The sequence below is a fragment of the Aphelocoma coerulescens genome, unplaced genomic scaffold (assembly GCF_041296385.1).
Source record: "Aphelocoma coerulescens isolate FSJ_1873_10779 unplaced genomic scaffold, UR_Acoe_1.0 HiC_scaffold_287, whole genome shotgun sequence".
NCBI classification, from domain to species: domain Eukaryota; kingdom Metazoa; phylum Chordata; class Aves; order Passeriformes; family Corvidae; genus Aphelocoma; species Aphelocoma coerulescens.
Genome location: NW_027183631.1, coordinates 9,840 through 37,251, shown reverse-complemented (window position 1 = coordinate 37,251; position 27,412 = coordinate 9,840). Strand labels below are relative to the sequence as shown.

General features: G+C 55.4%; 3 protein-coding genes across 3 annotated transcripts; all 3 read right to left on the bottom strand.

The window, feature by feature from the left end:
• Positions 1–1,452: 1,452 nt before the first annotated feature.
• On the bottom strand, positions 1,453–6,102 carry LOC138101407 (serine/threonine-protein kinase PAK 3-like; the record flags this gene model as incomplete). Its single annotated transcript, XM_068999211.1, has 9 exons — positions 6,098–6,102; positions 5,279–5,475; positions 4,532–4,595; positions 3,892–3,940; positions 3,481–3,593; positions 3,107–3,224; positions 2,258–2,357; positions 1,780–1,976; positions 1,453–1,687 (listed from the first exon to the last, which is right to left on the bottom strand). Coding segments are annotated over exons 1-9 (1,078 nt in total), but the record flags the coding sequence as incomplete, so codon positions are not given.
• Positions 6,103–6,210: 108 nt separating this feature from the next.
• On the bottom strand, positions 6,211–15,304 carry LOC138101405 (serine/threonine-protein kinase PAK 3-like). The gene is made up of 11 exons (XM_068999208.1): positions 15,234–15,304; positions 14,298–14,494; positions 13,551–13,614; positions 12,911–12,959; positions 12,500–12,612; positions 12,126–12,243; positions 11,277–11,376; positions 10,799–10,995; positions 10,491–10,706; positions 6,790–6,827; positions 6,211–6,337 (listed from the first exon to the last, which is right to left on the bottom strand). The coding sequence occupies exons 1-11, from the start codon at positions 15,302–15,304 to the stop codon at positions 6,211–6,213; spliced, it is 1,290 nt and encodes a 429-aa protein (XP_068855309.1).
• A 3,945-nt stretch (positions 15,305–19,249) lies between these two features.
• On the bottom strand, positions 19,250–25,934 carry LOC138101406 (serine/threonine-protein kinase PAK 3-like). Its single transcript, XM_068999209.1, has 12 exons — positions 25,856–25,934; positions 24,834–24,871; positions 24,259–24,381; positions 23,323–23,470; positions 22,576–22,639; positions 21,936–21,984; positions 21,525–21,637; positions 21,151–21,268; positions 20,302–20,401; positions 19,824–20,020; positions 19,594–19,731; positions 19,250–19,351 (listed from the first exon to the last, which is right to left on the bottom strand). Exons 1-12 carry the CDS (start codon positions 25,932–25,934, stop codon positions 19,250–19,252), a joined length of 1,269 nt encoding a protein of 422 aa, XP_068855310.1.
• Positions 25,935–27,412: the final 1,478 nt, after the last annotated feature.

Sequence of the window (27,412 nt, the reverse complement as noted above, 5' to 3'; positions counted from 1 at the left end):
ACTCAGCACAGACACGTCCTGTCTGCTGGGGGACAACTGCTGCAGTGTCTTTGAGGAGCTTCACACTGGGCTCTTCACACGTCGGATGCTGCGGGTGCCATTTGAAAATCGATGCAATGGCTGAAAGGCCCAGCTGCACCTTGAAATTCTGTTGCTGAAAAACTGCAGTAATTTACCAGGGTAATTCCCCCAATTTGAAAGCGTCTCGTTTTCCCCATCTCCTAGAGAGCTAACGTCAACCAGCCAGTTATAGAGCTTACAGAAGGAAGAATGAGGCCTTAGCAGGGAAAGCCGAGCGTAGGCCCTCGGACTCCCTTGAGCAGAGCGCGTTAGTGCCCCAAAAGGACCAGAGAGGGAAGCGTTTGGGGGACGTGCCATTTCAGCCCTCCTTGGCTCTTGGATGCCACGTGACCGCCAGGAAAGGGGAACAAGCTGGGCCTGCTCCCTCCTCCTGCCCCTCCCTGAGGGGCGGCTGGCGCTGGGGGATGCCAGGGCACGGGGGGCGGGTGGGGGGGCAACATCTCTGCAGGGCGGGCGGAGCGGGAGCGGCCACGGGGCGCGTGGGGCGGGGCAGGGCCCCTCTGTGAGGGGGGAGAGCCTTGGGCCGCTGGGAAGCAGCGCAAAGCCATGAACAGGACAGCCCGTCCAGAGCGCACGGCTTCGAAGGCGCTGTCCAGCTTAGGCCCAGTGTGGCAAGGAAGGGAATCTTCCAGGGTTCTGAAGGTTTTACAGCCTTTTATTGCCAGTCCTGCTGAAACCAAGGGCTGAAACCAAGGGTCTTCCAGCTACTTCTTCATCTTCATCTTCATCTTCATCTTCATCTTCATCTTCATCTTCATCATTCTGTCCTCCTGGTGACCTGTTCAGGCTGACAGCTCATGCCTGGTCCAGTTCTGCTGAGTCCCAGCTTTTTCTTTCATAGCTTAATCATCAGGATGACGATTGGTCCATTTCTAGCTCCAGGATAGTTCTCAGCTTCCCTACATCAGCAATACTCTACTCTTAGCTAAACAATGCTCCTTTAATGAAACTTTCTGGGGACTGGAGTCCTAACGAAAACCAGCTAAGCTAAGAAAATCTCAAAACCATAAACTTCCTAACTATGGAACAGCTAAATTATAAAACTCAGGGGATGGCCGAATCTTCTCTTAAATACGGTACATCCCCTCTTCACTCCTCTGGGCTGGCGGGGCACCAAGGCCTCCTCAGGCGCAAGCGTCTCCTCTCCAATCTTCCTGCACTTGCTTGGCTGAGATGATCAGAGCAGCCAGGCTGGAGGCAGGATCGCCTGAGGTCACAAATGGATGCTGCCCAAAGGAAAAACACAACCAAAAGGAACCATGACTTCCCAAGATCACGTCCAACAGGCTCAAGCAGGGCTCCTCTGCTACCAGGAAGACGCGCAAAGAGGACCGAGGGCACCATCTGCCCCTCCGCCTTCCGCTCCCGGACCTGTCTCGCCCAGGCCCACGTGGCCCACAGTCCTCTTCGGCCCTTCATGCAGGTGTCCACAGCTCGCAGGGCTTTTTGCCGCTTTGCTTTTTCTTACCTTCAGGAGTTCCTGGGCAGACCAGCGCCTGTCCTCGTCTGTCTGCAGGCAGCAGCGGAGAAAGTCGCGCAGGAGAGCCGAGTGGTGCCTGGGGTTTTGCAGTTTTGGGGCCCCGTTCCTTTCTATCAGTTCAAAAACCTACCAAAAAGGGAAGCGGACACTCTACCTGCTCCTTTCCTAGCCACAACAGCTCTCTCTGCACAGAGCCACACTTTGAAGCTGCACCTTACCCTGAGACGGGGTTCCCTCTGGTAAGGAGCTTCCCCTTCCACCATTTCCAGCCCCACGATCCCCAGTGACCAGATGTCCACTTTGGGGCCGTAGGCTTCTCCTCTCACGACTTCTGGCGCCATCCAGCTGGGAGTGCCGACGCTGGAGCTGCACTTGTCGTGCTCAGGGGTGAGCTGAGCACAGAGGCCAAAGTCAGCTGCGGAGAAAAACAAACCCTGTCAAAGCCAGCTACAACTGGCAAACCCAGCCAAAGAATTGCCCGCTCAAAGCCTGACAAGGCCACGGTGAATCTAGCTGGAAAAGCAGCAGTGCTCTGCTTCCGCGGGGCTGTAGCCAGGGAAACAAGGCATTGGCCTCTTCAAAAACGCCCTCAGGTTTGGCGCACTGGCCAAGCAGTGCTTCTGGAGAACTGGCAGTTACCCCAGAGCAGCCCCAGAGCGCATCCCGGGAACGCTGCGCCGGACCAAGGATACCCACCCAGTTTGACAGATCCGTCCGTGCTCACAAGAATGTTGCAGCTTTTGACGTCTCTGTGGATGACTCGGCGGGAATGAAGGAAATGCAGTCCTTGCAGGCACTGAGAGAGAGAGGAGAAAGGGAAGGGTGAAGGTTCAGGACCTGATTTCATCCCGCAAGAAAGGAACGGGCTGGACGAGAGTGACAGCTTTCTCAGGGAATTGGGAGCCAGGGCGCAGCATCCTAGTGCTGTCAAGAGGAAGAGCTTGCTGCTTCAACACTCTTACGCGTGTTCTATCTTTCCAAGCAAAGGCACATCTGAGCTTCCAAAAGCCCCTCCTCCCTTCGGTACGTAGCGCGTGCCCTTTGGCTGGGGGGCGGCATGGCAAAGATTTTCTTGGTAGCCTTGTGGCAGCAGAGGAGGAAGCAGCACGTTAGACCTGTTCCAGAATCCAACGCCATCTGGGCTGCAATGCTATCCTTTGAAGCTGAGGACATCTCCTTTGCCCTTAGCTTGAAATTCTGCCACCAGCGTTCAGGCTTGGAGCGGCAAGGAATGCAGGACACACAGACAGGCTCCAGGCAAACGTTGAGAGGCAAAGCTGGCAAGAGGAAACAAGTGCGACACAGCGAGCGAGCCAGCGAGCCAGCGAGCACGAGCGCCCCAGCACAACGGCAGCACGTAAGAGTGCGAGAACGGAGCCTAGGAAGTGCGGGGACACTGGCAGGCAGTTGGCTTCAGATGTTCTTTCTTCTGCGTGTCGTGACAGCAACAGCAAAGCAAGGCCGTGAGCAAGAAATCTCTGCTGTTCTTAACCACCAGTTGACAAGGGCCAACAGGCCAGGGGAAGCACAAGCGGCATCCCTCACCTCCCGACAGACAGCGCCTATCTGTCCTTCCTCGAGGTACACTGCCCCGACTACATCATACAACGTGCCGCCGTCCATGAACTCCATCGCCAGCCAGAGCTCTCCATCGACCAGGTAGCTGAAAGAAGAAAAGCCCGGCATGGAGAGAGAGGACCTGGGCACAGCCCAGTCACCCGAGGGGCTGACCCAGCTTTCTGGAAGTGCTCTCCAAGCTGCATTTGCCAGAGGAGATTCTTGCAGACCAAGTGCAACCTCCTCCCACGCACTGGAGGAGAGAAATCCTAAACAGCTCCATTTTCTGCCAGTGACCAAAGGGGTTTGCCACTTTGGGCTTGCAGTATCCTAAAGGAACACTGACATGAGAATAGCCCCACCTGTCTAAGTAGGACACAATATTGGGGTTCCTACTGTCCCTCATGGCCACGATTTCATTGACAGCCAGCTCCTCGGACATCTCCTCTTGAAGAGCCATTTTCTTGATGGCCACCTAAAAGGACATTGAGAGACCGTTGACTTGAGAAGCCGCTCGTCGCACGAGATCCCCAGGAACACGCAGCGAGTGCTTGTGCAATGACGCAGCCCAGCTGTGCCAAAGGGCAGAGCTTAGGAGAAGGACCGAAGCCCGTCCCAAATGCCGTCTGCAGGCTGCTGAGCCTAGGCTGTGCTTCAGAGGAGCAGCCTCTGCCGCAGAGATGGAGCGGCCACCCAAAGCTCCAGCCAAGGCTCGCAGCCGCGGCGAAAGCGCTCCAGAGCTGCAAAATCTGCTGGGGGCATTGACACTTTACCTGTTGTCCTGTGCTGGCGTCGAGGGCTTTATAAACAGCTCCAAAACCCCTAGAAAGAAAACGGCAGCAGAAAAAGCCCTTTAGTCCCTGGCGGTGAAAGCCAGCCTAGGCGGGAGATCTCCCCAGGCTGCCTGGAGCATTTGGAAAACGCCTGGCTGCAGCGCCTCCCCCGCCAATAGCACAAGAGCCCAGCAGCCCTCTGCCACGCAGGGTGTCCAGGAGAAAACTGAGGCCCAGTGTGAACACCAAGGGCTGCTACAAATCTCCAAGGCACACGCCCGATTGCTTCCGTTCCCAGCCTAAGGGGGACCCTTTGGAAAAACTGGAGAAGAACTTGGAAAACTCTGCCTTTGAGAAGTGTTATCTGCCAGCTCTCGGGTGACAAGGTGCTCTGGTAGGCCGGCAGGGGCGGGACATCTTCCAGGCCCTGCTCCTTGCTGCAAGCAAGGCAGACCTTGCCAGCACCAGGTTGTCTTTGATGATGCCTTCTGACTGCTCTGACTGAGCAGTCCTGAGAGGTGGCAGGAAGGTAAAGCCGGAGTCTGACCGTGTTCGCAGCTTGCCTGACTTCACGCTTGACGCTGCACCGGCCAAATGACCGGGCCCGTGGTTTTGCGTAAGGAGCAGGCGTCAGACTTACCCTCGTCCGAGTTCTTCAAACGCCGAGTATTTCCTCCTCGGCTCGCCCAGACTCACAATGCTCCCTGAAAGACAAAAGCAGTGCAAGGTGCTCACTTTCAAAGGGAGATGCCGCTCCCCAGACGATCCAAGATGCAGCCCCACTGTCGGGAGCTCTGTGCCCATTGCAGTCACTTGGCTTCCAGCCGCTGAGAACAGCGAGCGGGAGGGCCATCTTCTCCGCCTTTCAGCAGCTGGCCTTTCCAAGAAGGACTTCACGGCTCTCAAGCACAGCAGCTCATGTGATAAGCCAGAACGAAGGGCCTTTAGGAACTGGGCCCTCCGAGTTAAGGAAGGGCCTCCGCGGCCTCTGCAGTGGCACCTGCCGTCACCGGCAGGGCCACTTAGGAGAACAGTGTGCAGCAGTGAGAGGAGGAGCGAGAACAGTCGTAAAAAGGGCAGCCAGAGAAGAGCTGGGGCCCGAGAGCTCCCTGGGGCCCAGTCACCCGCTAGGTGCCAGCCTTCTGCTCAACAGAAACAATCTCTGCTTTTGTCTTTGGCACAGAGGGCAGCCCAGGAAAAGTCAAGCCAGTGCCAGCTGCCCTCAGAGGCAGCGGGAACACGCCGAGCGCTCTCTTGCTGCCTCAAAGCACAGCAACAGGTTCTTGGAGGGAGGCCTAAATGCCTCTGTGACACTAAAGCGAGGAGGAACTTCAGAGACCCGCAGAAAACACACCGCTCTGGCAGACCAGAAATACACCAGACGTACTCAGTCTCTTCAGGCTCTGCTCCTCTCTCATCTCCGGCTGCTGGGCTGGGCTGCTGGACGAAGTGCTGGCACGTGGGGGAGTGCTGGCTGCTGCAGAGCGCGCCGGTGAAGCGGCACGTTGGACGGCAGAGCGCGCGTCAAGAGAGAGCTGGGACAAGAAAGGATTGCCCGTCAGAAAGGCGGCTGGCACAGATGCCCTGCAGAGCACACGGCAAAAGGAAGGCTGTCAGCCACCGCCAGGCCTCTTTGGCTGGGGGGGTTTTGCATGTCCCCTTCTCAAAGGCAACGGGCAAAGCCCAAAGGCTGCTGTGATACAGCAGCACATGGCCAGGTTCATGCTACATTTTATCGATTTTCTGCAAGACCACTGCAACAAGGTATTGACGAGCTTGCAAAGATCCAGCAAGAGGTGGGAGCAGGGCCCCAGAGCCTTGTTGCTTTCCTCCTGCTGTGTTCCCCTGGGCAATGAAGTCACCCTCGAGTGGGCATGGTAGCATCTGACCAGAAGGCCAGTCTGCTCTACGTTGTGCCTGAAGCTAATTGGTCCCTCCCAGGGGCCAGTGTCTCCTAAGTATCCTGCAAGGCTCTCAACTGAGTCTTTGGACCGTCTCTGTCCACTGACCACGGGGAGCCTGCACGGACACCGTGCACCGAGGGGCTCACTTCTACGCTGGCAACAATTGAAAGGCACAATGCTGCCTCTCGTCTGATCCCAAAGACATTCTCAGGCCCTCTCAGCGTCCCAGCAAAATGGCGCTCAAATGGGAAAGTTCAGAAGCCATTTGCCAGGGGTGCCTGGCCTGGCTGAAGCAGCACTACGTCATGGCAGGCACACAGCCCCCAGCATCTTCAGGCACGAGCGGCAAGGGCTGGCTCGTCAGAAACTTGAAGCTCGGCCCTCCACCAAAGGCAGTGCCAACCACAGGCGCCACTTACTGGCTCTGCACGTTCAGGCCGTGGATGGACACCAGCTGGAGGCTTCTTGTCATTTGGCTCCTCTTCCGCATCTTCCTCAGCAAGAGAGGGAGCCAGAGGAGCTGCTGACCCTGCTGGTGAGCCCTGCAGACAGACAGCAGTGAGAGGGACAGGGAGCAGCCAGTCCTTTAGGAGCTGCTTTCTTGTCAGCTCCGTAAGCTGCTTTCTTTTCACCCAGACTAAGGGGAAATCAGAAACTTTGATCAAAGTGGGATTCTGAGTCGTGAAATTCACCCTCTTAAGGTGGGCAAATTAGGTGGTGCTCCGTCTTGCTGTGCATTTGATCCTCCACCCTGGCTAGAATCAGCAAGACACCTTTGGCCTGCCACACTTGCCTTTCATCTCTTGAAAGGCTCTTCAATGGAAAATTAGGAAAGAGCCAGTGCTCCCTTTGCTGCTGCTGATGCCAACACCGACTTGGCCTTTCTTTCCGCCTCCCAGGCTGGCACTCTACACTCTACCACAACAGGCCAAGCTCACAGCTTGCCGCACAATTCTTACATGCCAGCAAGGTCAGAGGTTCCTTTGCCACTCACCAAAGGACGGGCTTGTCTCCATCCGCGTGTGAGGTGACCTGCAGAGAGCAAGGCAAAAGGAACCAGATGCCGTTAGAAAAGTGCCTGTGCTGGGGAGTCCCACAGGACAAGTCAGTCCCAACAGAGAGCATTTTCCTTTCCCAACATCCCTCCAGGAGCAACACAAGATTTTCCCACTGCAAGCAAGAGAACAACAAGGACACTATACTAGGCTCTCTCTACTTTTGTCGCTGAAGAAACAGAAACACGATCACAGAAATGCCAAGTGGCCTTTAAGTCAGAGCTTCTGTTCTGCCCAACAGCTCAAGCAGCTTTTTCCTCTTCTCTTTTCTGCAACCTTTCTTTTCTGGTTTTTTGTTGTTGTTGTTGTTGTTGGGTTGTTTTTAATTTGGTTTTTGTTTGTTTGTTTGTTTTTTAAATAAATTGCATGCACTAATTCCCATCCATTTGCTGCAAATGATCCCCCAGGAAAGCTTCCACAAAGGGCCCCATAGCTGTGGCGGTTCTCTTCTAAAGCAGCCCAGGAACAGCTCCTGGGTTCAGGAGCAAAGCCTAAGCGGTTAGGAGCTTGCACTTCATTGCCAAGGGAATTGCTCTCTTGGCACACTGTCAAGGGTCATAGCAGAGAGCCAAGGCCTCTAATGGCAGGATTTGGAGCAAGAAAGTGCTTTCCCTCACTCCTGGGCAAGTTTTAGAAGTACTTGTGAGGCTCCCTGCCAGCCTGCAATTTGCAGGTTGTCTCGGCTGAAGCAGCAAGCTGAGGAAATGACAGTGTCCAATGCCACGCGCTCTCCCGTGGAGGGAACGCAACCCCTGCAGGTTACGTTGCAAATACTCTCCAGCCGCCAGCGAGTGCAGACACCCCCTTTTTAGCTGATGCTGTTGGCAGGAGCTTTAGCAAAGGAGCGGCACCTTAATGGCACTTTTGCTCCCAAATCTGCTTCATCACTACAAACGAGCATCAAGAGCAAAGTGAAGCAAAAGCCGTGTGATGGCTACCCCCAGGATAAACCTTTACTTACGAGTCAGGTGGGTCAGGAAGTAGCCGGAATACGCCACAGAAAAAACCGTGCAAACCGCGGCACAGACTTGCCCGATCATTCTAGCAGTGCTGTGCGGGTTTGCACACTGAATGCCACCCGGGGGAAAAACCAAGACTCCTCTCGGGGTGCAGGCCGTCTGCTGAGAACGCCTCAGTCACGAGGGTCCTCCTGCAGCGAGCGAGCCAAAGAGCTGCTCTGGACAAGGAGGCCTCGCGCGCGCCGGGACAACGTCGCGCTGACAGCACTGTGATGCGGCCCGGCTCCCTTGACGTCACAATAGCAGCCGCTCTGGCTCTGTTGGCGTAGTTACGCCCGGCAACCGAAATCTTCTGTACAGCTGACGCAAAAGAAAAGCCTGGGAAGATCTCCTCAGTCATAAAGCAGGAGAAAAAATCCTTACCGTCCATAAGCCAGTGCTCAAGGCATCCCGGGGTAACTCCGAAAATGCACCGATCCAGCAGGCCCCCAAGAAATCCAAGCAAACGTGGCTTTTCCTCCCCAAGGCTTTGACTAAAAGCAAGTGTGCTTGTTCCTGCTGGCATCTTTGTTGCTTCTGAAAGCCCTAACTGCTTTGATGACATTTAGGGGACAAAAGAAGCCAAGGAAATCAGTTTCCAGGAGTACTGCAGTGCGCAGTTGCCTCTTGAGCACGTAGGTGCATGCTGACCTTTGCTTGGACTCACTTTGGAGCCTGACCTCCCTTTCTGGCAGGGAGGTGTTGGCTTGTCTCCTGACACAAAGCTCCTCTCTTCCTGCTTGCTCTTTCTTTGGCACCTTAACGTCGGACAACATGCAGAAGAGCTGCGCGCTGATTCTCGGGCTGCCACAGTTTTGTTGTGTTGCAGCTCTGGCAGCAGCCTGCGGCTACCGCTCTGCGGTGGCCTGCAGGTGCCGAGCCCAAAGAAGGCCCGTTTCAAGCAGTCAAAAGCTGCAGCCTCACAGATGTTTGCCCAGGCTCCATGCTCCCTGTAAGATTCCTTGCAGACATTTGGATAGCCACATCCCAAAGAAAATGAGATGCAGTCATTCCCTTCTCTGTCAAAAGCTCCAGTTAAAGGCAGGAGCCAGCTTGAAAGAGGAGAGCAAGTACTGAGTGGGAGAGGGAAACGAGTGCATGCAACTCTTCTGGAAACCAACTCTGCTTGCCCATGCACGAATGACTCCGGGCTTAGCTCTCTTTTCTGGTGACTCAGCACAGACACGTCCTGTCTGCTGGGGGACAACTGCTGCAGTGTCTTTGAGGAGCTTCACACTGGGCTCTTCACACGTCGGATGCTGCGGGTGCCATTTGAAAATCGATGCAATGGCTGAAAGGCCCAGCTGCACCTTGAAATTCTGTTGCTGAAAAACTGCAGTAATTTACCAGGGTAATTCCCCCAATTTGAAAGCGTCTCGTTTTCCCCATCTCCTAGAGAGCTAACGTCAACCAGCCAGTTATAGAGCTTACAGAAGGAAGAATGAGGCCTTAGCAGGGAAAGCCGAGCGTAGGCCCTCGGACTCCCTTGAGCAGAGCGCGTTAGTGCCCCAAAAGGACCAGAGAGGGAAGCGTTTGGGGGACGTGCCATTTCAGCCCTCCTTGGCTCTTGGATGCCACGTGACCGCCAGGAAAGGGGAACAAGCTGGGCCTGCTCCCTCCTCCTGCCCCTCCCTGAGGGGCGGCTGGCGCTGGGGGATGCCAGGGCACGGGGGGCGGGTGGGGGGGCAACATCTCTGCAGGGCGGGCGGAGCGGGAGCGGCCACGGGGCGCGTGGGGCGGGGCAGGGCCCCTCTGTGAGGGGGGAGAGCCTTGGGCCGCTGGGAAGCAGCGCAAAGCCATGAACAGGACAGCCCGTCCAGAGCGCACGGCTTCGAAGGCGCTGTCCAGCTTAGGCCCAGTGTGGCAAGGAAGGGAATCTTCCAGGGTTCTGAAGGTTTTACAGCCTTTTATTGCCAGTCCTGCTGAAACCAAGGGCTGAAACCAAGGGTCTTCCAGCTACTTCTTCATCTTCATCTTCATCTTCATCTTCATCTTCATCTTCATCTTCATCATTCTGTCCTCCTGGTGACCTGTTCAGGCTGACAGCTCATGCCTGGTCCAGTTCTGCTGAGTCCCAGCTTTTTCTTTCATAGCTTAATCATCAGGATGACGATTGGTCCATTTCTAGCTCCAGGATAGTTCTCAGCTTCCCTACATCAGCAATACTCTACTCTTAGCTAAACAATGCTCCTTTAATGAAACTTTCTGGGGACTGGAGTCCTAACGAAAACCAGCTAAGCTAAGAAAATCTCAAAACCATAAACTTCCTAACTATGGAACAGCTAAATTATAAAACTCAGGGGATGGCCGAATCTTCTCTTAAATACGGTACATCCCCTCTTCACTCCTCTGGGCTGGCGGGGCACCAAGGCCTCCTCAGGCGCAAGCGTCTCCTCTCCAATCTTCCTGCACTTGCTTGGCTGAGATGATCAGAGCAGCCAGGCTGGAGGCAGGATCGCCTGAGGTCACAAATGGATGCTGCCCAAAGGAAAAACACAACCAAAAGGAACCATGACTTCCCAAGATCACGTCCAACAGGCTCAAGCAGGGCTCCTCTGCTACCAGGAAGACGCGCAAAGAGGACCGAGGGCACCATCTGCCCCTCCGCCTTCCGCTCCCGGACCTGTCTCGCCCAGGCCCACGTGGCCCACAGTCCTCTTCGGCCCTTCATGCAGGTGTCCACAGCTCGCAGGGCTTTTTGCCGCTTTGCTTTTTCTTACCTTCAGGAGTTCCTGGGCAGACCAGCGCCTGTCCTCGTCTGTCTGCAGGCAGCAGCGGAGAAAGTCGCGCAGGAGAGCCGAGTGGTGCCTGGGGTTTTGCAGTTTTGGGGCCCCGTTCCTTTCTATCAGTTCAAAAACCTACCAAAAAGGGAAGCGGACACTCTACCTGCTCCTTTCCTAGCCACAACAGCTCTCTCTGCACAGAGCCACACTTTGAAGCTGCACCTTACCCTGAGACGGGGTTCCCTCTGGTAAGGAGCTTCCCCTTCCACCATTTCCAGCCCCACGATCCCCAGTGACCAGATGTCCACTTTGGGGCCGTAGGCTTCTCCTCTCACGACTTCTGGCGCCATCCAGCTGGGAGTGCCGACGCTGGAGCTGCACTTGTCGTGCTCAGGGGTGAGCTGAGCACAGAGGCCAAAGTCAGCTGCGGAGAAAAACAAACCCTGTCAAAGCCAGCTACAACTGGCAAACCCAGCCAAAGAATTGCCCGCTCAAAGCCTGACAAGGCCACGGTGAATCTAGCTGGAAAAGCAGCAGTGCTCTGCTTCCGCGGGGCTGTAGCCAGGGAAACAAGGCATTGGCCTCTTCAAAAACGCCCTCAGGTTTGGCGCACTGGCCAAGCAGTGCTTCTGGAGAACTGGCAGTTACCCCAGAGCAGCCCCAGAGCGCATCCCGGGAACGCTGCGCCGGACCAAGGATACCCACCCAGTTTGACAGATCCGTCCGTGCTCACAAGAATGTTGCAGCTTTTGACGTCTCTGTGGATGACTCGGCGGGAATGAAGGAAATGCAGTCCTTGCAGGCACTGAGAGAGAGAGGAGAAAGGGAAGGGTGAAGGTTCAGGACCTGATTTCATCCCGCAAGAAAGGAACGGGCTGGACGAGAGTGACAGCTTTCTCAGGGAATTGGGAGCCAGGGCGCAGCATCCTAGTGCTGTCAAGAGGAAGAGCTTGCTGCTTCAACACTCTTACGCGTGTTCTATCTTTCCAAGCAAAGGCACATCTGAGCTTCCAAAAGCCCCTCCTCCCTTCGGTACGTAGCGCGTGCCCTTTGGCTGGGGGGCGGCATGGCAAAGATTTTCTTGGTAGCCTTGTGGCAGCAGAGGAGGAAGCAGCACGTTAGACCTGTTCCAGAATCCAACGCCATCTGGGCTGCAATGCTATCCTTTGAAGCTGAGGACATCTCCTTTGCCCTTAGCTTGAAATTCTGCCACCAGCGTTCAGGCTTGGAGCGGCAAGGAATGCAGGACACACAGACAGGCTCCAGGCAAACGTTGAGAGGCAAAGCTGGCAAGAGGAAACAAGTGCGACACAGCGAGCGAGCCAGCGAGCCAGCGAGCACGAGCGCCCCAGCACAACGGCAGCACGTAAGAGTGCGAGAACGGAGCCTAGGAAGTGCGGGGACACTGGCAGGCAGTTGGCTTCAGATGTTCTTTCTTCTGCGTGTCGTGACAGCAACAGCAAAGCAAGGCCGTGAGCAAGAAATCTCTGCTGTTCTTAACCACCAGTTGACAAGGGCCAACAGGCCAGGGGAAGCACAAGCGGCATCCCTCACCTCCCGACAGACAGCGCCTATCTGTCCTTCCTCGAGGTACACTGCCCCGACTACATCATACAACGTGCCGCCGTCCATGAACTCCATCGCCAGCCAGAGCTCTCCATCGACCAGGTAGCTGAAAGAAGAAAAGCCCGGCATGGAGAGAGAGGACCTGGGCACAGCCCAGTCACCCGAGGGGCTGACCCAGCTTTCTGGAAGTGCTCTCCAAGCTGCATTTGCCAGAGGAGATTCTTGCAGACCAAGTGCAACCTCCTCCCACGCACTGGAGGAGAGAAATCCTAAACAGCTCCATTTTCTGCCAGTGACCAAAGGGGTTTGCCACTTTGGGCTTGCAGTATCCTAAAGGAACACTGACATGAGAATAGCCCCACCTGTCTAAGTAGGACACAATATTGGGGTTCCTACTGTCCCTCATGGCCACGATTTCATTGACAGCCAGCTCCTCGGACATCTCCTCTTGAAGAGCCATTTTCTTGATGGCCACCTAAAAGGACATTGAGAGACCGTTGACTTGAGAAGCCGCTCGTCGCACGAGATCCCCAGGAACACGCAGCGAGTGCTTGTGCAATGACGCAGCCCAGCTGTGCCAAAGGGCAGAGCTTAGGAGAAGGACCGAAGCCCGTCCCAAATGCCGTCTGCAGGCTGCTGAGCCTAGGCTGTGCTTCAGAGGAGCAGCCTCTGCCGCAGAGATGGAGCGGCCACCCAAAGCTCCAGCCAAGGCTCGCAGCCGCGGCGAAAGCGCTCCAGAGCTGCAAAATCTGCTGGGGGCATTGACACTTTACCTGTTGTCCTGTGCTGGCGTCGAGGGCTTTATAAACAGCTCCAAAACCCCTAGAAAGAAAACGGCAGCAGAAAAAGCCCTTTAGTCCCTGGCGGTGAAAGCCAGCCTAGGCGGGAGATCTCCCCAGGCTGCCTGGAGCATTTGGAAAACGCCTGGCTGCAGCGCCTCCCCCGCCAATAGCACAAGAGCCCAGCAGCCCTCTGCCACGCAGGGTGTCCAGGAGAAAACTGAGGCCCAGTGTGAACACCAAGGGCTGCTACAAATCTCCAAGGCACACGCCCGATTGCTTCCGTTCCCAGCCTAAGGGGGACCCTTTGGAAAAACTGGAGAAGAACTTGGAAAACTCTGCCTTTGAGAAGTGTTATCTGCCAGCTCTCGGGTGACAAGGTGCTCTGGTAGGCCGGCAGGGGCGGGACATCTTCCAGGCCCTGCTCCTTGCTGCAAGCAAGGCAGACCTTGCCAGCACCAGGTTGTCTTTGATGATGCCTTCTGACTGCTCTGACTGAGCAGTCCTGAGAGGTGGCAGGAAGGTAAAGCCGGAGTCTGACCGTGTTCGCAGCTTGCCTGACTTCACGCTTGACGCTGCACCGGCCAAATGACCGGGCCCGTGGTTTTGCGTAAGGAGCAGGCGTCAGACTTACCCTCGTCCGAGTTCTTCAAACGCCGAGTATTTCCTCCTCGGCTCGCCCAGACTCACAATGCTCCCTGAAAGACAAAAGCAGTGCAAGGTGCTCACTTTCAAAGGGAGATGCCGCTCCCCAGACGATCCAAGATGCAGCCCCACTGTCGGGAGCTCTGTGCCCATTGCAGTCACTTGGCTTCCAGCCGCTGAGAACAGCGAGCGGGAGGGCCATCTTCTCCGCCTTTCAGCAGCTGGCCTTTCCAAGAAGGACTTCACGGCTCTCAAGCACAGCAGCTCATGTGATAAGCCAGAACGAAGGGCCTTTAGGAACTGGGCCCTCCGAGTTAAGGAAGGGCCTCCGCGGCCTCTGCAGTGGCACCTGCCGTCACCGGCAGGGCCACTTAGGAGAACAGTGTGCAGCAGTGAGAGGAGGAGCGAGAACAGTCGTAAAAAGGGCAGCCAGAGAAGAGCTGGGGCCCGAGAGCTCCCTGGGGCCCAGTCACCCGCTAGGTGCCAGCCTTCTGCTCAACAGAAACAATCTCTGCTTTTGTCTTTGGCACAGAGGGCAGCCCAGGAAAAGTCAAGCCAGTGCCAGCTGCCCTCAGAGGCAGCGGGAACACGCCGAGCGCTCTCTTGCTGCCTCAAAGCACAGCAACAGGTTCTTGGAGGGAGGCCTAAATGCCTCTGTGACACTAAAGCGAGGAGGAACTTCAGAGACCCGCAGAAAACACACCGCTCTGGCAGACCAGAAATACACCAGACGTACTCAGTCTCTTCAGGCTCTGCTCCTCTCTCATCTCCGGCTGCTGGGCTGGGCTGCTGGACGAAGTGCTGGCACGTGGGGGAGTGCTGGCTGCTGCAGAGCGCGCCGGTGAAGCGGCACGTTGGACGGCAGAGCGCGCGTCAAGAGAGAGCTGGGACAAGAAAGGATTGCCCGTCAGAAAGGCGGCTGGCACAGATGCCCTGCAGAGCACACGGCAAAAGGAAGGCTGTCAGCCACCGCCAGGCCTCTTTGGCTGGGGGGGTTTTGCATGTCCCCTTCTCAAAGGCAACGGGCAAAGCCCAAAGGCTGCTGTGATACAGCAGCACATGGCCAGGTTCATGCTACATTTTATCGATTTTCTGCAAGACCACTGCAACAAGGTATTGACGAGCTTGCAAAGATCCAGCAAGAGGTGGGAGCAGGGCCCCAGAGCCTTGTTGCTTTCCTCCTGCTGTGTTCCCCTGGGCAATGAAGTCACCCTCGAGTGGGCATGGTAGCATCTGACCAGAAGGCCAGTCTGCTCTACGTTGTGCCTGAAGCTAATTGGTCCCTCCCAGGGGCCAGTGTCTCCTAAGTATCCTGCAAGGCTCTCAACTGAGTCTTTGGACCGTCTCTGTCCACTGACCACGGGGAGCCTGCACGGACACCGTGCACCGAGGGGCTCACTTCTACGCTGGCAACAATTGAAAGGCACAATGCTGCCTCTCGTCTGATCCCAAAGACATTCTCAGGCCCTCTCAGCGTCCCAGCAAAATGGCGCTCAAATGGGAAAGTTCAGAAGCCATTTGCCAGGGGTGCCTGGCCTGGCTGAAGCAGCACTACGTCATGGCAGGCACACAGCCCCCAGCATCTTCAGGCACGAGCGGCAAGGGCTGGCTCGTCAGAAACTTGAAGCTCGGCCCTCCACCAAAGGCAGTGCCAACCACAGGCGCCACTTACTGGCTCTGCACGTTCAGGCCGTGGATGGACACCAGCTGGAGGCTTCTTGTCATTTGGCTCCTCTTCCGCATCTTCCTCAGCAAGAGAGGGAGCCAGAGGAGCTGCTGACCCTGCTGGTGAGCCCTGCAGACAGACAGCAGTGAGAGGGACAGGGAGCAGCCAGTCCTTTAGGAGCTGCTTTCTTGTCAGCTCCGTAAGCTGCTTTCTTTTCACCCAGACTAAGGGGAAATCAGAAACTTTGATCAAAGTGGGATTCTGAGTCGTGAAATTCACCCTCTTAAGGTGGGCAAATTAGGTGGTGCTCCGTCTTGCTGTGCATTTGATCCTCCACCCTGGCTAGAATCAGCAAGACACCTTTGGCCTGCCACACTTGCCTTTCATCTCTTGAAAGGCTCTTCAATGGAAAATTAGGAAAGAGCCAGTGCTCCCTTTGCTGCTGCTGATGCCAACACCGACTTGGCCTTTCTTTCCGCCTCCCAGGCTGGCACTCTACACTCTACCACAACAGGCCAAGCTCACAGCTTGCCGCACAATTCTTACATGCCAGCAAGGTCAGAGGTTCCTTTGCCACTCACCAAAGGACGGGCTTGTCTCCATCCGCGTGTGAGGTGACCTGCAGAGAGCAAGGCAAAAGGAACCAGATGCCGTTAGAAAAGTGCCTGTGCTGGGGAGTCCCACAGGACAAGTCAGTCCCAACAGAGAGCATTTTCCTTTCCCAACATCCCTCCAGGAGCAACACAAGATTTTCCCACTGCAAGCAAGAGAACAACAAGGACACTATACTAGGCTCTCTCTACTTTTGTCGCTGAAGAAACAGAAACACGATCACAGAAATGCCAAGTGGCCTTTAAGTCAGAGCTTCTGTTCTGCCCAACAGCTCAAGCAGCTTTTTCCTCTTCTCTTTTCTGCAACCTTTCTTTTCTGGTTTTTTGTTGTTGTTGTTGTTGTTGGGTTGTTTTTAATTTGGTTTTTGTTTGTTTGTTTGTTTTTTAAATAAATTGCATGCACTAATTCCCATCCATTTGCTGCAAATGATCCCCCAGGAAAGCTTCCACAAAGGGCCCCATAGCTGTGGCGGTTCTCTTCTAAAGCAGCCCAGGAACAGCTCCTGGGTTCAGGAGCAAAGCCTAAGCGGTTAGGAGCTTGCACTTCATTGCCAAGGGAATTGCTCTCTTGGCACACTGTCAAGGGTCATAGCAGAGAGCCAAGGCCTCTAATGGCAGGATTTGGAGCAAGAAAGTGCTTTCCCTCACTCCTGGGCAAGTTTTAGAAGTACTTGTGAGGCTCCCTGCCAGCCTGCAATTTGCAGGTTGTCTCGGCTGAAGCAGCAAGCTGAGGAAATGACAGTGTCCAATGCCACGCGCTCTCCCGTGGAGGGAACGCAACCCCTGCAGGTTACGTTGCAAATACTCTCCAGCCGCCAGCGAGTGCAGACACCCCCTTTTTAGCTGATGCTGTTGGCAGGAGCTTTAGCAAAGGAGCGGCACCTTAATGGCACTTTTGCTCCCAAATCTGCTTCATCACTACAAACGAGCATCAAGAGCAAAGTGAAGCAAAAGCCGTGTGATGGCTACCCCCAGGATAAACCTTTACTTACGAGTCAGGTGGGTCAGGAAGTAGCCGGAATACGCCACAGAAAAAACCGTGCAAACCGCGGCACAGACTTGCCCGATCATTCTAGCAGTGCTGTGCGGGTTTGCACACTGAATGCCACCCGGGGGAAAAACCAAGACTCCTCTCGGGGTGCAGGCCGTCTGCTGAGAACGCCTCAGTCACGAGGGTCCTCCTGCAGCGAGCGAGCCAAAGAGCTGCTCTGGACAAGGAGGCCTCGCGCGCGCCGGGACAACGTCGCGCTGACAGCACTGTGATGCGGCCCGGCTCCCTTGACGTCACAATAGCAGCCGCTCTGGCTCTGTTGGCGTAGTTACGCCCGGCAACCGAAATCTTCTGTACAGCTGACGCAAAAGAAAAGCCTGGGAAGATCTCCTCAGTCATAAAGCAGGAGAAAAAATCCTTACCGTCCATAAGCCAGTGCTCAAGGCATCCCGGGGTAACTCCGAAAATGCACCGATCCAGCAGGCCCCCAAGAAATCCAAGCAAACGTGGCTTTTCCTCCCCAAGGCTTTGACTAAAAGCAAGTGTGCTTGTTCCTGCTGGCATCTTTGTTGCTTCTGAAAGCCCTAACTGCTTTGATGACATTTAGGGGACAAAAGAAGCCAAGGAAATCAGTTTCCAGGAGTACTGCAGTGCGCAGTTGCCTCTTGAGCACGTAGGTGCATGCTGACCTTTGCTTGGACTCACTTTGGAGCCTGACCTCCCTTTCTGGCAGGGAGGTGTTGGCTTGTCTCCTGACACAAAGCTCCTCTCTTCCTGCTTGCTCTTTCTTTGGCACCTTAACGTCGGACAACATGCAGAAGAGCTGCGCGCTGATTCTCGGGCTGCCACAGTTTTGTTGTGTTGCAGCTCTGGCAGCAGCCTGCGGCTACCGCTCTGCGGTGGCCTGCAGGTGCCGAGCCCAAAGAAGGCCCGTTTCAAGCAGTCAAAAGCTGCAGCCTCACAGATGTTTGCCCAGGCTCCATGCTCCCTGTAAGATTCCTTGCAGACATTTGGATAGCCACATCCCAAAGAAAATGAGATGCAGTCATTCCCTTCTCTGTCAAAAGCTCCAGTTAAAGGCAGGAGCCAGCTTGAAAGAGGAGAGCAAGTACTGAGTGGGAGAGGGAAACGAGTGCATGCAACTCTTCTGGAAACCAACTCTGCTTGCCCATGCACGAATGACTCCGGGCTTAGCTCTCTTTTCTGGTGACTCAGCACAGACACGTCCTGTCTGCTGGGGGACAACTGCTGCAGTGTCTTTGAGGAGCTTCACACTGGGCTCTTCACACGTCGGATGCTGCGGGTGCCATTTGAAAATCGATGCAATGGCTGAAAGGCCCAGCTGCACCTTGAAATTCTGTTGCTGAAAAACTGCAGTAATTTACCAGGGTAATTCCCCCAATTTGAAAGCGTCTCGTTTTCCCCATCTCCTAGAGAGCTAACGTCAACCAGCCAGTTATAGAGCTTACAGAAGGAAGAATGAGGCCTTAGCAGGGAAAGCCGAGCGTAGGCCCTCGGACTCCCTTGAGCAGAGCGCGTTAGTGCCCCAAAAGGACCAGAGAGGGAAGCGTTTGGGGGACGTGCCATTTCAGCCCTCCTTGGCTCTTGGATGCCACGTGACCGCCAGGAAAGGGGAACAAGCTGGGCCTGCTCCCTCCTCCTGCCCCTCCCTGAGGGGCGGCTGGCGCTGGGGGATGCCAGGGCACGGGGGGCGGGTGGGGGGGCAACATCTCCGCAGGGCGGGCGGAGCGGGAGCGGCCACGGGGCGCGTGGGGCGGGGCAGGGCCCCTCTGTGAGGGGGGAGAGCCTTGGGCCGCTGGGAAGCAGCGCAAAGCCATGAACAGGACAGCCCGTCCAGAGCGCACGGCTTCGAAGGCGCTGTCCAGCTTAGGCCCAGTGTGGCAAGGAAGGGAATCTTCCAGGGTTCTGAAGGTTTTACAGCCTTTTATTGCCAGTCCTGCTGAAACCAAGGGCTGAAACCAAGGGTCTTCCAGCTACTTCTTCATCTTCATCTTCATCTTCATCTTCATCTTCATCTTCATCTTCATCTTCATCATTCTGTCCTCCTGGTGACCTGTTCAGGCTGACAGCTCATGCCTGGTCCAGTTCTGCTGAGTCCCAGCTTTTTCTTTCATAGCTTAATCATCAGGATGACGATTGGTCCATTTCTAGCTCCAGGATAGTTCTCAGCTTCCCTACATCAGCAATACTCTACTCTTAGCTAAACAATGCTCCTTTAATGAAACTTTCTGGGGACTGGAGTCCTAACGAAAACCAGCTAAGCTAAGAAAATCTCAAAACCATAAACTTCCTAACTATGGAACAGCTAAATTATAAAACTCAGGGGATGGCCGAATCTTCTCTTAAATACGGTACATCCCCTCTTCACTCCTCTGGGCTGGCGGGGCACCAAGGCCTCCTCAGGCGCAAGCGTCTCCTCTCCAATCTTCCTGCACTTGCTTGGCTGAGATGATCAGAGCAGCCAGGCTGGAGGCAGGATCGCCTGAGGTCACAAATGGATGCTGCCCAAAGGAAAAACACAACCAAAAGGAACCATGACTTCCCAAGATCACGTCCAACAGGCTCAAGCAGGGCTCCTCTGCTACCAGGAAGACGCGCAAAGAGGACCGAGGGCACCATCTGCCCCTCCGCCTTCCGCTCCCGGACCTGTCTCGCCCAGGCCCACGTGGCCCACAGTCCTCTTCGGCCCTTCATGCAGGTGTCCACAGCTCGCAGGGCTTTTTGCCGCTTTGCTTTTTCTTACCTTCAGGAGTTCCTGGGCAGACCAGCGCCTGTCCTCGTCTGTCTGCAGGCAGCAGCGGAGAAAGTCGCGCAGGAGAGCCGAGTGGTGCCTGGGGTTTTGCAGTTTTGGGGCCCCGTTCCTTTCTATCAGTTCAAAAACCTACCAAAAAGGGAAGCGGACACTCTACCTGCTCCTTTCCTAGCCACAACAGCTCTCTCTGCACAGAGCCACACTTTGAAGCTGCACCTTACCCTGAGACGGGGTTCCCTCTGGTAAGGAGCTTCCCCTTCCACCATTTCCAGCCCCACGATCCCCAGTGACCAGATGTCCACTTTGGGGCCGTAGGCTTCTCCTCTCACGACTTCTGGCGCCATCCAGCTGGGAGTGCCGACGCTGGAGCTGCACTTGTCGTGCTCAGGGGTGAGCTGAGCACAGAGGCCAAAGTCAGCTGCGGAGAAAAACAAACCCTGTCAAAGCCAGCTACAACTGGCAAACCCAGCCAAAGAATTGCCCGCTCAAAGCCTGACAAGGCCACGGTGAATCTAGCTGGAAAAGCAGCAGTGCTCTGCTTCCGCGGGGCTGTAGCCAGGGAAACAAGGCATTGGCCTCTTCAAAAACGCCCTCAGGTTTGGCGCACTGGCCAAGCAGTGCTTCTGGAGAACTGGCAGTTACCCCAGAGCAGCCCCAGAGCGCATCCCGGGAACGCTGCGCCGGACCAAGGATACCCACCCAGTTTGACAGATCCGTCCGTGCTCACAAGAATGTTGCAGCTTTTGACGTCTCTGTGGATGACTCGGCGGGAATGAAGGAAATGCAGTCCTTGCAGGCACTGAGAGAGAGAGGAGAAAGGGAAGGGTGAAGGTTCAGGACCTGATTTCATCCCGCAAGAAAGGAACGGGCTGGACGAGAGTGACAGCTTTCTCAGGGAATTGGGAGCCAGGGCGCAGCATCCTAGTGCTGTCAAGAGGAAGAGCTTGCTGCTTCAACACTCTTACGCGTGTTCTATCTTTCCAAGCAAAGGCACATCTGAGCTTCCAAAAGCCCCTCCTCCCTTCGGTACGTAGCGCGTGCCCTTTGGCTGGGGGGCGGCATGGCAAAGATTTTCTTGGTAGCCTTGTGGCAGCAGAGGAGGAAGCAGCACGTTAGACCTGTTCCAGAATCCAACGCCATCTGGGCTGCAATGCTATCCTTTGAAGCTGAGGACATCTCCTTTGCCCTTAGCTTGAAATTCTGCCACCAGCGTTCAGGCTTGGAGCGGCAAGGAATGCAGGACACACAGACAGGCTCCAGGCAAACGTTGAGAGGCAAAGCTGGCAAGAGGAAACAAGTGCGACACAGCGAGCGAGCCAGCGAGCCAGCGAGCGCGAGCGCCCCAGCACAACGGCAGCACGTAAGAGTGCGAGAACGGAGCCTAGGAAGTGCGGGGACACTGGCAGGCAGTTGGCTTCAGATGTTCTTTCTTCTGCGTGTCGTGACAGCAACAGCAAAGCAAGGCCGTGAGCAAGAAATCTCTGCTGTTCTTAACCACCAGTTGACAAGGGCCAACAGGCCAGGGGAAGCACAAGCGGCATCCCTCACCTCCCGACAGACAGCGCCTATCTGTCCTTCCTCGAGGTACACTGCCCCGACTACATCATACAACGTGCCGCCGTCCATGAACTCCATCGCCAGCCAGAGCTCTCCATCGACCAGGTAGCTGAAAGAAGAAAAGCCCGGCATGGAGAGAGAGGACCTGGGCACAGCCCAGTCACCCGAGGGGCTGACCCAGCTTTCTGGAAGTGCTCTCCAAGCTGCATTTGCCAGAGGAGATTCTTGCAGACCAAGTGCAACCTCCTCCCACGCACTGGAGGAGAGAAATCCTAAACAGCTCCATTTTCTGCCAGTGACCAAAGGGGTTTGCCACTTTGGGCTTGCAGTATCCTAAAGGAACACTGACATGAGAATAGCCCCACCTGTCTAAGTAGGACACAATATTGGGGTTCCTACTGTCCCTCATGGCCACGATTTCATTGACAGCCAGCTCCTCGGACATCTCCTCTTGAAGAGCCATTTTCTTGATGGCCACCTAAAAGGACATTGAGAGACCGTTGACTTGAGAAGCCGCTCGTCGCACGAGATCCCCAGGAACACGCAGCAAGTGCTTGTGCAATGACGCAGCCCAGCTGTGCCAAAGGGCAGAGCTTAGGAGAAGGACCGAAGCCCGTCCCAAATGCCGTCTGCAGGCTGCTGAGCCTAGGCTGTGCTTCAGAGGAGCAGCCTCTGCCGCAGAGATGGAGCGGCCACCCAAAGCTCCAGCCAAGGCTCGCAGCCGCGGCGAAAGCGCTCCAGAGCTGCAAAATCTGCTGGGGGCATTGACACTTTACCTGTTGTCCTGTGCTGGCGTCGAGGGCTTTATAAACAGCTCCAAAACCCCTAGAAAGAAAACGGCAGCAGAAAAAGCCCTTTAGTCCCTGGCGGTGAAAGCCAGCCTAGGCGGGAGATCTCCCCAGGCTGCCTGGAGCATTTGGAAAACGCCTGGCTGCAGCGCCTCCCCCGCCAATAGCACAAGAGCCCAGCAGCCCTCTGCCACGCAGGGTGTCCAGGAGAAAACTGAGGCCCAGTGTGAACACCAAGGGCTGCTACAAATCTCCAAGGCACACGCCCGATTGCTTCCGTTCCCAGCCTAAGGGGGACCCTTTGGAAAAACTGGAGAAGAACTTGGAAAACTCTGCCTTTGAGAAGTGTTATCTGCCAGCTCTCGGGTGACAAGGTGCTCTGGTAGGCCGGCAGGGGCGGGACATCTTCCAGGCCCTGCTCCTTGCTGCAAGCAAGGCAGACCTTGCCAGCACCAGGTTGTCTTTGATGATGCCTTCTGACTGCTCTGACTGAGCAGTCCTGAGAGGTGGCAGGAAGGTAAAGCCGGAGTCTGACCGTGTTCGCAGCTTGCCTGACTTCACGCTTGACGCTGCACCGGCCAAATGACCGGGCCCGTGGTTTTGCGTAAGGAGCAGGCGTCAGACTTACCCTCGTCCGAGTTCTTCAAACGCCGAGTATTTCCTCCTCGGCTCGCCCAGACTCACAATGCTCCCTGAAAGACAAAAGCAGTGCAAGGTGCTCACTTTCAAAGGGAGATGCCGCTCCCCAGATGATCCAAGATGCAGCCCCACTGTCGGGAGCTCTGTGCCCATTGCAGTCACTTGGCTTCCAGCCGCTGAGAACAGCGAGCGGGAGGGCCATCTTCTCCGCCTTTCAGCAGCTGGCCTTTCCAAGAAGGACTTCACGGCTCTCAAGCACAGCAGCTCATGTGATAAGCCAGAACGAAGGGCCTTTAGGAACTGGGCCCTCCGAGTTAAGGAAGGGCCTCCGCGGCCTCTGCAGTGGCACCTGCCGTCACCGGCAGGGCCACTTAGGAGAACAGTGTGCAGCAGTGAGAGGAGGAGCGAGAACAGTCGTAAAAAGGGCAGCCAGAGAAGAGCTGGGGCCCGAGAGCTCCCTGGGGCCCAGTCACCCGCTAGGTGCCAGCCTTCTGCTCAACAGAAACAATCTCTGCTTTTGTCTTTGGCACAGAGGGCAGCCCAGGAAAAGTCAAGCCAGTGCCAGCTGCCCTCAGAGGCAGCGGGAACACGCCGAGCGCTCTCTTGCTGCCTCAAAGCACAGCAACAGGTTCTTGGAGGGAGGCCTAAATGCCTCTGTGACACTAAAGCGAGGAGGAACTTCAGAGACCCGCAGAAAACACACCGCTCTGGCAGACCAGAAATACACCAGACGTACTCAGTCTCTTCAGGCTCTGCTCCTCTCTCATCTCCGGCTGCTGGGCTGGGCTGCTGGACGAAGTGCTGGCACGTGGGGGAGTGCTGGCTGCTGCAGAGCGTGCCGGTGAAGCGGCACGTTGGACGGCAGAGCGCGCGTCAAGAGAGAGCTGGGACAAGAAAGGATTGCCCGTCAGAAAGGCGGCTGGCACAGATGCCCTGCAGAGCACACGGCAAAAGGAAGGCTGTCAGCCACCGCCAGGCCTCTTTGGCTGGGGGGGTTTTGCATGTCCCCTTCTCAAAGGCAACGGGCAAAGCCCAAAGGCTGCTGTGATACAGCAGCACATGGCCAGGTTCATGCTACATTTTATCGATTTTCTGCAAGACCACTGCAACAAGGTATTGACGAGCTTGCAAAGATCCAGCAAGAGGTGGGAGCAGGGCCCCAGAGCCTTGTTGCTTTCCTCCTGCTGTGTTCCCCTGGGCAATGAAGTCACCCTCGAGTGGGCATGGTAGCGTCTGACCAGAAGGCCAGTCTGCTCTACGTTGTGCCTGAAGCTAATTGGTCCCTCCCAGGGGCCAGTGTCTCCTAAGTATCCTGCAAGGCTCTCAACTGAGTCTTTGGACCGTCTCTGTCCACTGACCACGGGGAGCCTGCACGGACACCGTGCACCGAGGGGCTCACTTCTACGCTGGCAACAATTGAAAGGCACAATGCTGCCTCTCGTCTGATCCCAAAGACATTCTCAGGCCCTCTCAGCGTCCCAGCAAAATGGCGCTCAAATGGGAAAGTTCAGAAGCCATTTGCCAGGGGTGCCTGGCCTGGCTGAAGCAGCACTACGTCATGGCAGGCACACAGCCCCCAGCATCTTCAGGCACGAGCGGCAAGGGCTGGCTCGTCAGAAACTTGAAGCTCGGCCCTCCACCAAAGGCAGTGCCAACCACAGGCGCCACTTACTGGCTCTGCACGTTCAGGCCGTGGATGGACACCAGCTGGAGGCTTCTTGTCATTTGGCTCCTCTTCCGCATCTTCCTCAGCAAGAGAGGGAGCCAGAGGAGCTGCTGACCCTGCTGGTGAGCCCTGCAGACAGACAGCAGTGAGAGGGACAGGGAGCAGCCAGTCCTTTAGGAGCTGCTTTCTTGTCAGCTCCGTAAGCTGCTTTCTTTTCACCCAGACTAAGGGGAAATCAGAAACTTTGATCAAAGTGGGATTCTGAGTCGTGAAATTCACCCTCTTAAGGTGGGCAAATTAGGTGGTGCTCCGTCTTGCTGTGCATTTGATCCTCCACCCTGGCTAGAATCAGCAAGACACCTTTGGCCTGCCACACTTGCCTTTCATCTCTTGAAAGGCTCTTCAATGGAAAATTAGGAAAGAGCCAGTGCTCCCTTTGCTGCTGCTGATGCCAACACCGACTTGGCCTTTCTTTCCGCCTCCCAGGCTGGCACTCTACACTCTACCACAACAGGCCAAGCTCACAGCTTGCCGCACAATTCTTACATGCCAGCAAGGTCAGAGGTTCCTTTGCCACTCACCAAAGGACGGGCTTGTCTCCATCCGCGTGTGAGGTGACCTGCAGAGAGCAAGGCAAAAGGAACCAGATGCCGTTAGAAAAGTGCCTGTGCTGGGGAGTCCCACAGGACAAGTCAGTCCCAACAGAGAGCATTTTCCTTTCCCAACATCCCTCCAGGAGCAACACAAGATTTTCCCACTGCAAGCAAGAGAACAACAAGGACACTATACTAGGCTCTCTCTACTTTTGTCGCTGAAGAAACAGAAACACGATCACAGAAATGCCAAGTGGCCTTTAAGTCAGAGCTTCTGTTCTGCCCAACAGCTCAAGCAGCTTTTTCCTCTTCTCTTTTCTGCAACCTTTCTTTTCTGGTTTTTTGTTGTTGTTGTTGTTGTTGGGTTGTTTTTAATTTGGTTTTTGTTTGTTTGTTTGTTTTTTAAATAAATTGCATGCACTAATTCCCATCCATTTGCTGCAAATGATCCCCCAGGAAAGCTTCCACAAAGGGCCCCATAGCTGTGGCGGTTCTCTTCTAAAGCAGCCCAGGAACAGCTCCTGGGTTCAGGAGCAAAGCCTAAGCGGTTAGGAGCTTGCACTTCATTGCCAAGGGAATTGCTCTCTTGGCACACTGTCAAGGGTCATAGCAGAGAGCCAAGGCCTCTAATGGCAGGATTTGGAGCAAGAAAGTGCTTTCCCTCACTCCTGGGCAAGTTTTAGAAGTACTTGTGAGGCTCCCTGCCAGCCTGCAATTTGCAGGTTGTCTCGGCTGAAGCAGCAAGCTGAGGAAATGACAGTGTCCAATGCCACGCGCTCTCCCGTGGAGGGAACGCAACCCCTGCAGGTTACGTTGCAAATACTCTCCAGCCGCCAGCGAGTGCAGACACCCCCTTTTTAGCTGATGCTGTTGGCAGGAGCTTTAGCAAAGGAGCGGCACCTTAATGGCACTTTTGCTCCCAAATCTGCTTCATCACTACAAACGAGCATCAAGAGCAAAGTGAAGCAAAAGCCGTGTGATGGCTACCCCCAGGATAAACCTTTACTTACGAGTCAGGTGGGTCAGGAAGTAGCCGGAATACGCCACAGAAAAAACCGTGCAAACCGCGGCACAGACTTGCCCGATCATTCTAGCAGTGCTGTGCGGGTTTGCACACTGAATGCCACCCGGGGGAAAAACCAAGACTCCTCTCGGGGTGCAGGCCGTCTGCTGAGAACGCCTCAGTCACGAGGGTCCTCCTGCAGCGAGCGAGCCAAAGAGCTGCTCTGGACAAGGAGGCCTCGCGCGCGCCGGGACAACGTCGCGCTGACAGCACTGTGATGCGGCCCGGCTCCCTTGACGTCACAATAGCAGCCGCTCTGGCTCTGTTGGCGTAGTTACGCCCGGCAACCGAAATCTTCTGTACAGCTGACGCAAAAGAAAAGCCTGGGAAGATCTCCTCAGTCATAAAGCAGGAGAAAAAATCCTTACCGTCCATAAGCCAGTGCTCAAGGCATCCCGGGGTAACTCCGAAAATGCACCGATCCAGCAGGCCCCCAAGAAATCCAAGCAAACGTGGCTTTTCCTCCCCAAGGCTTTGACTAAAAGCAAGTGTGCTTGTTCCTGCTGGCATCTTTGTTGCTTCTGAAAGCCCTAACTGCTTTGATGACATTTAGGGGACAAAAGAAGCCAAGGAAATCAGTTTCCAGGAGTACTGCAGTGCGCAGTTGCCTCTTGAGCACGTAGGTGCATGCTGACCTTTGCTTGGACTCACTTTGGAGCCTGACCTCCCTTTCTGGCAGGGAGGTGTTGGCTTGTCTCCTGACACAAAGCTCCTCTCTTCCTGCTTGCTCTTTCTTTGGCACCTTAACGTCGGACAACATGCAGAAGAGCTGCGCGCTGATTCTCGGGCTGCCACAGTTTTGTTGTGTTGCAGCTCTGGCAGCAGCCTGCGGCTACCGCTCTGCGGTGGCCTGCAGGTGCCGAGCCCAAAGAAGGCCCGTTTCAAGCAGTCAAAAGCTGCAGCCTCACAGATGTTTGCCCAGGCTCCATGCTCCCTGTAAGATTCCTTGCAGACATTTGGATAGCCACATCCCAAAGAAAATGAGATGCAGTCATTCCCTTCTCTGTCAAAAGCTCCAGTTAAAGGCAGGAGCCAGCTTGAAAGAGGAGAGCAAGTACTGAGTGGGAGAGGGAAACGAGTGCATGCAACTCTTCTGGAAACCAACTCTGCTTGCCCATGCACGAATGACTCCGGGCTTAGCTCTCTTTTCTGGTGACTCAGCACAGACACGTCCTGTCTGCTGGGGGACAACTGCTGCAGTGTCTTTGAGGAGCTTCACACTGGGCTCTTCACACGTCGGATGCTGCGGGTGCCATTTGAAAATCGATGCAATGGCTGAAAGGCCCAGCTGCACCTTGAAATTCTGTTGCTGAAAAACTGCAGTAATTTACCAGGGTAATTCTCCCAATTTGAAAGCGTCTCGTTTTCCCCATCTCCTAGAGAGCTAACGTCAACCAGCCAGTTATAGAGCTTACAGAAGGAAGAATGAGGCCTTAGCAGGGAAAGCCGAGCGTAGGCCCTCGGACTCCCTTGAGCAGAGCGCGTTAGTGCCCCAAAAGGACCA

What these genes read in the sequence shown, in the direction of transcription:
- LOC138101405 (XM_068999208.1), bottom strand. Translation starts at nt 15,304, where the DNA reads ATGCGGAAGAGGAGCCAAATGACAAGAAGCCTCCAGCTGGTGTCCATC. An exon ending in AGAGGGAACCCCGTCTCAGG is followed by an intron (nt 10,707 to 10,798) that starts GTAAGGTGCAGC and finishes CCTTTTTGGTAG; the next exon opens with GTTTTTGAACTGATAGAAAG. An exon ending in GGAGACAAGCCCGTCCTTTG is followed by an intron (nt 6,338 to 6,789) that starts GTGAGTGGCAAA and finishes GTCTGTCTGCAG; the next exon opens with GGCTCACCAGCAGGGTCAGC.
- LOC138101406 (XM_068999209.1), bottom strand. Translation starts at nt 25,934, where the DNA reads ATGATCGGGCAAGTCTGTGCCGCGGTTTGCACGGTTTTTTCTGTGGCG. An exon ending in GGAGACAAGCCCGTCCTTTG is followed by an intron (nt 24,382 to 24,833) that starts GTGAGTGGCAAA and finishes GTCTGTCTGCAG; the next exon opens with GGCTCACCAGCAGGGTCAGC. An exon ending in ACGCCAGCACAGGACAACAG is followed by an intron (nt 21,638 to 21,935) that starts GTAAAGTGTCAA and finishes ATGTCCTTTTAG; the next exon opens with GTGGCCATCAAGAAAATGGC.